The following is a 12,524-nucleotide window of genomic DNA, read 5'->3' as shown; positions in this document are numbered from 1 at the left end:
GGTTTGAAATAGACATTTTGGTAAATACAGGTATTGGGTTTCTTTTGTATATATTGCACATGGACAATGACAGAGGAAACCGATATTTAATAGAAGTGTGTGACAGTGAGATGCAAAGATTGATACCACTGTCTATATACACACAGACATGATAGCCTATATGAATCTCCAGCCAACAGTCGTTCATCTTATTTTAGCATAGCATGAAGACACGGGGAAATAGGAAGTGTAGCCCTGACCAACAGGAAACAAATCCAACTTCCTTGATTAATAGTCATGTATTTTTAGATAAACAAAATTTAACGTTTAATGGGTAGTTATATTCCTCGTACAATGACAGACTTTGACTTCTCATTCAGCACAAATGATTGTGTATATAGAAATAAATTATTGAGTTGCAAAGAGTAGCTAAATCAGTATTTCTGTCCATTTGAAAATCCTCAAATTGCTAAAAAGAATTTGTGTGAATTTGTGATTAAACAGTTAATATCAGCAACTCATATGACTTGATGTGACTCAATGAGAGATGTGACTTAAAATAATCAATGCAAAATAAACCCCCTCCAAAAATGATGTCCCCTCGTTGACGAGACATTTCCCTGTTGGACCGGATTTCCCCCCAAAATCTCTGTCTGCTTAGTTGTTAAGAAATAGATAGGATTACAGCTACAGTCATTGGACAGTGACTGCATGTGTCTAAGCTGGATTTAAAATGGACTGAGCGCTCGTCCCTGCCGGTGGAACTCAACAGTGTGTACGGAGAGCAGGGGATAGCAGGGCCACTGTAGAGGACAGCAAGGATTCATGCATCGGCATGGAAAGTCAGGCCATGGAAATAACGTTGAAGGGTTTTCTTCCGAAGGTGGTGAATATTCCATGGAGGAATAATAACCTCAGTAATCTGCACACGGAGGCTGCTCTGTCTGAACAAGGAGAGACCATCGTCGGAGTCTACCTGTTAGTGTTAGGTGAGTCAATCACATATACTGGATTGCAATAAAATCACTAAGTTCAAATACTTGCAAAAGGAAATATGCATTATTTAACGACAAAAATAACGTGTTTGGTTTTTGTTGGTGGCTAATTCTCTGTCAATCCACATCAACCAGTTAAATTGAGGGAATTAGTGTAAAACAGATACTGAGTTATAAAAAGAAAAGGGATTCCCTTGGCTTTTCTCCACTGTTAATCTAACTGCAGACAAAAAGGACATTTGAACTTCCCTTGTTACCTTCACTATTCCAGTCACAGTTCGCTAATACAATGATAGAGGTCAAGAACCAGGAACGTACAATCCAACACCTTAAACCTCTGCTCCACTCGACCCTACTTGACCCTACTCTCTACTTTACTCTACTGTACTCTAGTCTGCCCTTTTCTACTCTTCCCTACCCTACTCTACCCGTCTCCACTCTACCCTACTCTACTCAACTCTACCCTACTCTACCCTTCTCTACTCTACTCTACCCTACTCTACTCTACTATACTCTTCTCTATCCTACTCTACTCTACTCTGCTTTACTGCACTCTACCCTTCTCCACTCTACCCTACTCTACTCTACTCTACCCTATTCTACTCTACCCTATTCTACTCTACTCTACTCTACTCAACTCTACCCTACTCTACTATACACAATACAATGATACTATATTATACAATACTATAATTTATTATAATTTACTCTACTCTACTCTGTTCTAATTTACAACACTGTACTGTGCTTAACTCTACTCTGCTACACTGTAATCTGACCTTACTTTGCTATACTATCCATTTTGTTAAACTCAAATCTACTCTGATTCAATACAATCTATAATAAATCCTACAAAATAATAATAAATAATAACATTCATTATGATCAGATAGGATACGATTGCACTGTTACACTGTATATATGTATATATTTCTCTACTAAACCACACTATACATACTCTCTGTACCATATCACTGTAAAATACCATTGCTGAATAATAATATTTGGTTAACTAAATATTGACAGGGTATTCCATGTGTTTGTCTCCCTGTAGGATGGCTGTCCTGGTTTGGAAACAGTTTAGTGATGTTTGTCCTGTACAGACAGCGGGCCTCACTCAAGCCAACAGATTTCCTCACTTTAAATCTTGCCATCTCTGATGCCAGTATCTCAGTGTTCGGGTACTCCAGAGGGATCCTAGAAATATTCAATATCTTCAAGGATGATGGATATTTAATCACCTGGATCTGGACCTGCCAGGTAAAAGCCACGTTGAGACATTACACACATTTGAAGAATTGGACCGAAGAGTCATTCATATGTGTTTAACTATATTTATAGCCCAACAGCACCAGACCAAGTTGCATATGTGAACGGGTCTGGAAGATTTCGGATTACTTGGCTGATCCCAATTACTTAAAGTACATTAAAAGAATCTGTGGATGTCTTGCAATAATAATAATGTGTGGGGGGCACGGGGGGGACGGGGACGCAGGGGATTTTGCTGTTAGCCATGTGGGCTGGAGGTTAAATCTATAATAAGATTACAACTGTGGAGGCTTTTAAATTGGAGAAACTAGCTGTGTGGCACGTGTCAACAACCAAACAGGAAACAAATAGGAACTGCAAATTGGATGTTTATTGCATAATTACTTAAATGGCTATTAGGTTGCTGAAGAAATTTGTGTTGAATTGAAAGATGAGCTGTTGTGTGTAATTTCTATCATATAGTGTTCACATTGGTGTTTTCCTCCTCCCACAGCCTCAGCTTGAAATGAAATAGTTGTCATACTTTAGCTTGGTATTCATCCAGGGTATTTCTCTCGCTCAAGGCAAGTCGTCGTGGAAACCGCGATATCCGTGCTGCAGTGACTGATCCCTCTGAGGATTTATATGAAAACAAGCTGGTGTTACTAAAACATTTCACTCAAACCCCAAAATATGAGTTTGTGGAGCTGCTCTTACGCTTCAGCGCAGCCACTGACATGATCTCATCTCTCAGACATCCCGTCTCAGGTTCTCAGGTGACAGAGAAATATTGGGACAGCGAATTTCATTTCACCTTCTCCCGAGAGAGGTGCACTGATGGATTGGGTGCAGAAGTAAACAAGGGAAAAGTGACAGAATTAGAGTAGGGAAGGAGCAGGGAGGTGAAGGAGACAGGCATGTGAGAAGCATTAGCAGATTACTCGAGCATGATGGGACATGATCTGTTGCCGGCTGAGCCAGATCCCGGTGTTTTGCACCTTATGGGATATGATATTGAATCTGATCGAGCCTTACATGACCCTTTTATGTAACCACGGTGAATACAGAGAAAGAATAACCAAACCAGTGATCAAAGTGAATAAAATACTTTGATTTTAATCTGCTATTTTGTTCTTTGACCCTTTTCTTGTCCTCCAAGCCAGAGAAAGATCTGATACCGTTCCTCAAGATGAGCAGAGACGATCAATCACATCATTTCAAGAAGTCGTCATCTTTATGCACCAGGTCCTAAAACCTTACTACAACAGAAAAATGTCCAATAAATGAATGTTGTATAAAATGACACTGGTCTAGATGTCCAGCAATCTGTCAAGTGTGAGGGGGAAAAACCTGATGACTGACAGTAATAGGATTGAGACTAAGGAAGATCAAGAAAGTAATCAGTGAGGAACCTTACTGATCCATGTCACCTGGCGCTGGCACAACAGGGAGCTGTGGTGTCACACAGTTGGAGCCAGACTGAAATGCAGAAGCGTAATTCCCTTTAAGAGGAATGGTGATTAAAAGATTGTCTCCCTGCACAATGGACTGAAGGCTGCAGTGCTTCCTTGTTTCAACTTTTTCTCCCCCAGATCCATAAAATCATAACACAGCTCTAGAGGAATACCGGTTTTAGTTTCCTACTGCAGGTCCTACACTTTTCAAACCCTGTACATCAAAAAAAGTAAAAAGAAAAGGAAGCGAAAAGGCAGGAAGAGCTCCCCAGACGTGGTGATTCCATCTGATAAAGTCCAATGCAAAACAAACACAAGAGACAAAGTTCTTCAACAATTAGTCGGACGATGAATGCACACCCTGATGCTCAATGACATTTAGATGTTGATGTTGCATCGTGATCCACCAACACATCTGTCTGTCCGTCTGCTTCCAGGTCGACGGCTTCTTCACGCTGCTGTTCGGCCTCGCAAGCATCAACACCCTGACCGTCATCAGCGTCAGCAGATACATAAAGGGATGTCACCCAAACAAAGGTCAGCTCCCACCTCTGTGTATTCAAGTGTTAGAGCATTTAGACACATTAGACCAGCGTGTCTACCTTTCTCACATTACAGCTGCTCCTATCTGACAGAAAAGTGTGTTTTTTTCGGTGCCACCGACACCTCATTACCGACCTCAGCTACCACTTTTCTCCGGCAAATTTCATTTTGCCAACATGTCATTAAGTTAAATTGAGGTGACATTTTCTATTTTCAGGTGCAGCTGATGCCGAAGAATGTGTTAATTATATGGAAATTAGGTCGAGCAACTGCCTCTTTTGTCATTGTGGATACAGGTTTTTTTTATCTTGTTTGTGGTTTTTCGTGAAACAGAGTTATATAAACTTGTGTGTGTGGTTTTTTTTTTTACATTAGGGGTTAAAGAATGGACATCTAAGGGATATCATCACCTGTATTATGTTGTAGAGCTGAAAATACTCAGATGTCTACACACATTGATCTAGATATAGATATTAAAAAAGCAGTGTGGTTTCAGATAAAAATTAAGCAAATGAATGCTAATTAAACAAACCTGTGCAGGTTAAAACAAAGATATTGTATATTGAATGGTAATAATAGATTTAGAAGGATGGATACAATTTAAAAATCATGGAAAGGGAGAATGGTAAAGCCTCCAGATTTAATGTTTGGCTTATATCACAATTTATCTCCCTTGTTTTGTCCCATTCAAACCCATCACAATCCTTTATCAAAGCTATGAATGGAAGATCTATTTTATCCCCCCAAAATGACACCTGAGTGAGAACTGCTTTTTAAAGTAAAATACTGCATGGTACTTTTAAAAAGAAAATAATATACCCTTTTTTTTTTACCAATTCATTGGGCTTATATACACTCTAAATATATTTTTTAAAGGAAGCGATTGAGTGCTGTGTTTTCAGTTTCATCCTCCTGAAATGCAGCATGAAATCCTACAGTAAATAATTGGTTAAATTCTAACATAATAGTTGAAGGGAAGTCCATATATTGGAAAAACATGTATTTGACCATGATATGAGGTTTGTTAATGATATTGTGGGTGAAAATTAGAAACCTATGCAGTATAACCTATTTACTGAAACCTAAAGGTTGATCTGTTCCCTACATTCACACAAACAATTGACTTATAGTATACAAGACTGTTAAGAGAAATACAAGAATGACAAAATGTCTCTAAATTATTTTTAACCTCTTGATCCTTTAGCTTTATTCTTTATAATACGTGTAGACTGGCAATCCAAAATGAGCCAAACATGTAAATAGAGCAGACAGATTTTTTATCAATTTCCCTGAATACAAAGCACATTGACAGCAGAGGTTCTTTCAGTCACCAATGTTTGTGAAGGCTGTCAGAATAACAAAAGACTTCATTGTTTAATAAATGTCACAATCCTGACATTTATGAAAAGTCAGGAATGCTGCGTCTTGTTTACGTGCCTCTCACTTTTTCTGTCCCTCGTTTGCCAAAGTCCTGACATTCAACGTTTTTAAACTGCCCACAATCACACAGCTGTGGCTGAAATATGGTAATAATGACAATATGTTGTATTCATGTTGCTTGTTGTGTGTTTTTGCAGCTTACTGCATCAGCATGAATTCCATCGCTGTTTCGCTCATCTGCATTTGGACTGGAGCGGCGTTTTGGTCCGTCGCTCCGCTGATGGGCTGGGGCAGCTACACAGGTCGGTTGTCACACACTGACCTGAAAAAATAACAAATATCTATAGATTTTTTTTTTAAGCCTTTATCTGACCTGTGTGTCCTTAGATCGAGGTTACGGCACCTGTGAGGTGGACTGGTCCAAGGCAAATTACTCCACCATCCACAAATCCTACATCATCTCCATCCTCATCTTTTGCTTTTTCATCCCTGTGATGATCATGCTCTTCTCCTACGTCTCCATTATCAACACAGTGAAAAGCACCAATGCAATGTCGGCTGATGGTTCAAATACCACCCGCCAGAGGAAGGTGGAGAGAGATGTGACACGGGTAGGTGACCAGGAGAAAAAGTTTATTGCAGAGTTTTTTATTGGGAAGACTTGACTGCAAAGGTGAAATTAGACTCTTTAAAACGATACTTAAAAGTGCCCTCTCGTAATGCCACCCCTGACAATTGTTCCCTCATGTTCCTCTCTAGATTTCCATTGTGATCTGCACTGCTTTCATCATGGCCTGGTCGCCATATGCAGTGGTGTCTATGTGGTCCGCCTGGGGCTTCCACGTGCCAAGCACAACCAGCATCCTCACCCGTCTCTTTGCCAAGTCCGCCAGCTTCTACAACCCGCTCATCTACTTCGGCATGAGCTCCAAATTCCGCAAGGACGTCTCTGTACTGCTGCCGTGCACGCGCGAGCGCAGGGAGTTGGTTCACCTGCAGCACTTTAAGAACATCAAACCCAAGGCTGATGCCACGCCTCAAGCCGCAGCACTTCCTGTCCAGCAGCTGGAGGGGAAGTACAAAGTGGTGGAGAACCCGTACAATCTGGACAGCGACTCGGGGGTCAACAGCCCTCTTCAGACTCCTCCGTCGGAGCCGGAGGTCTTCAACATCGATGGGCCCTCACACATCGAAACATCACAGTACTGGTGCGACAGGCTCTGAGGACACTTGACTTGATCCACTACTTGAATTAGAAGTGGAGATTGACAGTAATTTTGTATTTTTTGGTCTTACTCGTGTTAAGAAAGTGTATGTGTTACTGGTATTAATAAATTATTCTTTGTTTCACACCTGCTGAAAAGAGTTGTCACTTGCAACTCTTATTTTCTTGATATCAGTCGATCCAAATTATTAACAGCGATACCTGAATCCTGAGAAAGAATCGAGCTGATGAAATGTGTAACAAGACAAGAGATGCACAAACCCAACATCTGGAAACACTGACATGTCCTGAGCTCAGCTGAGGCCTGTGATGAACCAGTATTCTGCCATTTCCCCTGCTAGCCCTAAGGGGTCTCATGCCGTAGATCGCATATATGTCACACATTGCCCAGGAGATGCCATAGACCAGACTCTCTTCAGCACTGTCATCCTTTAGATCAGTATCATTTTAAATCTCCATCCACTGGAGCAGCATGTCTGTCAGATAGAAACAGGCTGGAGAAAAGGTTTCCACTGATCTTATACAGCGTATTCAAACTAAAACAAAAACTCTCAAAAAAAATGTGCTTCTTGTGGCGCAACATATCCACAGCATGGCTTCATGTGGAGTTCAACTTTGATGAACTTTGACACATCATGTAAAAACTCATGCAGACTGTACATGCACATGCTGGTGTACATAGGAAGAGTTAACTTCACAACAGCTGTTAGCAAAGACGACAGGGTCAGCAAAGCTTTGTAATTGGTGATCCATGTTATGTTCTGCACCGGCAGCTGAGGCTAATGCCGGGTGTTTACTTCCACAAAGGGGTCATGTGACAGGAGCCTGACAATCAACAAAGGCTACGTCGCGACAGAACAGACCCAATGAGCAAGCGGTTGTGATTGTCTACATCGTTGTTTCCAAACATCTCCGTTTCTGCCTGTCCAGACTAAAATGCAGCCTCAGAGTTTTCAAACTAAAACGGGACCAGCAGCGTTTCCAAACTTCTCCAGTTTTGCAGCTCTAAAAGAGGAGTACTGGAGGCCAAGCGTATTCGGAACAGCATCGAAACGATAACGTAGACGTGTGGATGTAGCCTGAATGGGTCTATTTTTACTAAACACTGTGAAAACCCATCCCACAGGCCATGTGTGAGATAATTTAGGACAAAGTCTTTCTGTGGACAAGCTTACAGACTAATGTCCCTGCTAAAAACCCTATGAACACCCCTCAAATAGCACCAGCTCTTTTTTCCTTTTCCAGCAACATCACTGGGCAATTATCTTCTTGAGCCATGAAGGTTTAATCTTTATAAAAAGCTCCTGAGGTGAGTTTTTCCTTGTTTCTGCAAAGACCATAATCACACACACAAGGAGCTCTTTTACGGGATCCCTTAAGACCTTTAAATCAAAATGGCAGCTTCAGCCTAACCATCCATACAACGGAGTAGCCTGGGTGGCAATCTGCATAAAACCAACAGGCTCTCCCTCTCTCTCCGTGTGTGTGTCTGTGTGCTCATGTACTGTATACTACAGTGACACACAAACTCCAGAGTGACACTGGTTGTGACTTGCAGTGATTCCCAAACAGGTGTTGATTGGTGTGTTTGTTGGAAGAGGAGTGATTGCTGTGGTGAGAGTTCACACACACTCCTTCCTCTTGGTTGTTTTATTTCTCAGTCAGATGATGGGATGAGTGAGATGCAGAAAAGAAAAGAAAAACAGAATCGTTGCTCATGTTTAAGATACATTTTACATGTTGTTGTTTTTTTGTCCCAAACACATGCACAGACAAGCACAAGCACACTCATGCAAGGAGGGAAATTTAACCTCTGCTTTTAACCCATCTGGTGCAGGACACACAGAGCAGTGGGCAGCCATGTACGGCGCCCGGGGAGCAGATGTTGGGGGGGTAAGGTGCCTTGCTCAGGGGCACTAGACAGGGTAGGGAGAATCCTCTTGGATTTTTGGACAGATCAATCCAGGTTCGTCTTTTTGTTGTTTCCCCGTGGAGTCGAACCAGGGACGAACCAGAGACATTTTCTGCTACTAGTCCACTGCCTCTGGAAGTTTCCCTCCATTTGCACAAAAAGTGGACGCTCCAAAAGCCAATGTGAGGCAAATCTACATCCTCCTGGGCATGCTCGAACCAAGCAAATATGTGTTGTTTTTTTTAGCTGTCCTAGCGAAAAAAAATATATCTGACAATCACACACACACACACACACACACACACACACACAAAGATGCGTGCACTCCTCTGCTGCAGGGTGCCAGCTCCCTGCATCCTCTCCTGACGGCCCCGGGTGACTGATCCTGCCCGGGTGAGGAGCTGAGGACTGAAGTGGGACGGGCAACGAGAGGGGAAACTCTGGCCCCGTCCCGTCCTCCACTTTTAATGAGCTCTCCGATCATGCAGGAGTAAGAGCACCAGGTGGAGAAGCTCAGCGGTTCCACACACGCCCGCTGCAGGGAGAGAAGCGAGGTGTCGAGGGGGGAGGACATTACGCACGGAATTACCAGTTTTATTTGTGGCGCCTGGAGGATTATTTGACTTTCGCAGGTAAGTTCACCTCCGTTGTCTCACGGACACGATGGTTTGGAGGAACAGCTCCACAAGTGAACTGGGGGGTTTTGAGTTGGCTGCTGCTGCTGCGTGGCGTGAAAGAATCAGTCACTTTTTATATCACGCGTAATTGCGCGTAATAGGTGCATTTATTTTTTATCCAAGCTGATTTTTTTGTCTCAATAGTCAGAGCTGTGGTGAATTTTACTCCACATTACAGGAGATTCCTGCGTTTGACATTTTCATTAACTTTGCTTTCCCTTGCACGTCATGGCTCTGGTTCATGTCAGCTTATAGGACGTGAGGTTTGACTTTCTGCCCAAATAAGCGCTCCGTTGCTCAAAATCAGCGCCTGTTTCACTTTCTGTTTATTTTCCTATTTTCTTTTGGTAAACACCTCCTTCCTCCCTCCATCAGTGAGGTTTCCAGCTGAATGAAGTTGGCCTTGTCGTAACTATTCATACCGTAGGCTGCTTCTAATGGCTCATTTAAAAAAGACAAATCTGTGGGAAATGAAGCTGTCAGGTTGCCTGCGCTTTTATTTGAATGGATCCATTTTGCCAGTGTGATCATTTGCACGCCTCAGAGCTGAGTTCCTCCACTTTTTTAAAATTTTCTTGTATATGGCGTTTGACATTTCTCTGTGTGCTCACCCTGACACCTCTCTATGGTTTGACAGAGAATAAACTCAGGTGGTCTCTATATACAATGTCCATCTGCAAACTACAAGCTCCAGCTTGCAATGACACCAGTGCCAAGAATTAAAGTAATTCAGCCTGTGCTCTGCTCCATGAACAAACACTGTCCCAGCAGCAGCCCAAAAGGCTATTGAAGTGACCATGTAGAGACTTGTTGGCTTCCCTGGGTCTGTATCTCCAGTGGTTCTTTATAAAGTTGGCTCCTAAAAACACTTGGCACATCTCTCAAGCTTACCTTGCAATTCTGACACTTGTGAATGCTGGGATTTACCACTCCCTGGCACAGGGTGTGTGTGTTTGTGTGTGTGCACTGTCTCCTTTCACACTTAGAACCATGGTGAAATTAAGTCCTCAGCTAATTATCATACTCAAATAATATCCGTCCCCTTTAGTGCTTTCCCTCGTTGTATTTTCACCACTCCAGACAAGGAATGTGAATGCGTGCTGCTGAACTGGAGACAGCTTGAAATACTGTCCTTGTGTTTTGCCTGAAGCTGCGTGTGCCATAAGTTCACCACATGTGACCAAAATAGAATGTTTTAAGGGTAAAATGTGAAATAATGCTAATGCCCAAATGCTTCCAAGCACTTTCAAGACAACGGTTGCACCAGTCACAGGTGTGTGTGGTCTTTCCCCTGTTTTGAAAACCTACTGTGTGCTGGCCTTTGATATACAGAAAGCTAGTGTACATCCTGTTTGCATTAGAGCCACCGTCTAACTGTGATGCTCCTGCCAGGTGTGGTTTCCATCCTGCATTATCAGATTTCTGCTGCTCTCTGCAATCTGCCTGCAGGAGCCGAAAATGTTAATTTCGTTGCAACAGCAGGTTCTTTTTTTGTGCAACTCACCCTTAGGTAATCTTGGTTAAGGTTGTTTTGTGTGTGTAATCCACATTTTAGAGAGAGGGTTGTCCAGAATTGAATTGCGTTTTTAATTCCTGAAACTGTGTGACCTGACTGAGCTGCTGGGCTCTCTACAAAAGCCTCTGCACAGGAACTCGCATCTTTGGAAGTGGCTGTCAAATGACTTTGATTTTTTTGTTGTTGAACATTTTCTCAAAGTTCACCGTCAGCACGTTGATGGTTTGTTTGATTGGTGTCCCCACCCTGCTGAAATTAGATGTTTGAGCCTCTCGGTATGGTGAAAAATGTATAAATATAAAAACAGGCCAGCTGAGAATGCCCTGAAGGGACAAGCTTCGCATGCCTTATCACAAGTTTAACACAGGTGTAGTCAAAATATAAAACACCCACACAATAAGTGATCCACCCACCCTGTCTGAGGTTTATGATGACTGGGAGTCTGAAAGGCCTCACATATCGGGGCTTCTTACAAAGCGATCTGATCATGTGATGTGTGAAAACATCTTAGATCTGCTTTGTTTGTTTTTGGTTCATTTAGCAATGTGTGTGTGTGTGTGTGTGTGCGTGTGTGTGTGTGTGTGTGTGTGTGTGTGTGTGTGTGTGCCCTCAGGATCTATTATCTACTGTACAGGAAACTCCCCTCAGTGTTTGTCAAAGGATATCATTTACCCTGCAATGCGTTTAATTTCTTGGAGAAGGAGGCTTTTTAGAGAACAGGCTGGAAAATGCAGATTCAGAGGTTTTTCTTTGCACATTTCAATTTCACCTACAGTGATGTCACTCTTCTCTTAAGGGAATCTTTAGAGGAACAGCATCAGTATAAACACACTTATTTTCCTCTTTCTTTTTCTTCTCAACATTGGTGGAGCCCGATGCTCACAGTTAAGATTCCCTCCAAGTGAAAGACGGATCAGATTTGTTGTTTGCTTTATCCAGTGGATCGCACTGACTCACCTCTCCACCGCTGCAGGTCTGTCTCCCGCAGAGTAGATGAACATATCTGTCCCGGCTTGTTCCCAACCTCAGATTTCTTTCCCCCGCGAGGACAAATTGTAGTCCTGAATGTGCAGCAGGGATCTACCTGCTTGTCAAAGCACAACGCTGTGGAAAAAATCATGTCAGTGCTCATGAATGTCAGATAAAAATGTGGAGCTGAATCAGGGAAAGTCCTTTCACTGCCAACTGCAGCTATATTACTATTCACCTTAACATTATTTGTTACGTTTGTAGTGTTTATTCTTAAAGTTTCAATAATTTCCATACAACAGGAACTTGATGCTGTTTAAAACTACAGTAGAGAGCTGCACATGGAAATGGCTGATAGAGATAACACCCAGAGATCTTGTTCATTTACATCACTACAGAGTCGTGTTTACCAGCTTTACATGACTGTATACCAGTGCAGGATGTTATTGTAAAAGAGACCACTGGTTATTCTCTCTTCATATTTTGAAGAATTGTTTTACATTTTGGGAGAAGGTGTTGCTTTCCTGTTGAGAGTCTGATGAAAAGATCAGGGAAACATCTCTCTAAGCAGGGAAGAAAAGGTTGTTTTTGTTCCAGAAAGTAAATCAAACATACGTTTTTACACG

At 42.2% G+C, this 12,524-nt stretch overlaps 1 protein-coding gene across 1 annotated transcript; it reads left to right on the top strand.

The window, feature by feature from the left end:
* Positions 1 to 829: 829 nt before the first annotated feature.
* LOC133021110 (opsin-5-like) lies at positions 830 to 6,823 on the top strand. Its single transcript, XM_061087882.1, has 6 exons — positions 830 to 968; positions 2,029 to 2,234; positions 4,114 to 4,213; positions 5,797 to 5,901; positions 5,987 to 6,210; positions 6,359 to 6,823. The coding sequence occupies exons 1-6, from the start codon at positions 830 to 832 to the stop codon at positions 6,821 to 6,823; spliced, it is 1,239 nt and encodes a 412-aa protein (XP_060943865.1).
* Positions 6,824 to 12,524: the final 5,701 nt, after the last annotated feature.

This window comes from Limanda limanda, chromosome 15 (genome assembly GCF_963576545.1).
Source record: "Limanda limanda chromosome 15, fLimLim1.1, whole genome shotgun sequence".
In the NCBI taxonomy this organism is placed as follows: Eukaryota; Metazoa; Chordata; class Actinopteri; order Pleuronectiformes; family Pleuronectidae; genus Limanda; species Limanda limanda.
The sequence above is the reverse complement of the archived record's forward strand: the minus strand, read 5'-3'. Positions and strand labels throughout refer to the sequence as shown.

Excerpts from the sequence above, each read along its gene's own strand:
- LOC133021110 (XM_061087882.1), top strand. The coding sequence starts at position 830 with ATGGAAATAACGTTGAAGGGTTTTCTTCCGAAGGTGGTGAATATTCCA. Across the intron at positions 969-2,028 it reads AGTCTACCTGTTAGTGTTAG|GATGGCTGTCCTGGTTTGGA; the intron begins GTGAGTCAATCA and ends GTCTCCCTGTAG. Across the intron at positions 2,235-4,113 it reads CCTGGATCTGGACCTGCCAG|GTCGACGGCTTCTTCACGCT; the intron begins GTAAAAGCCACG and ends GTCTGCTTCCAG.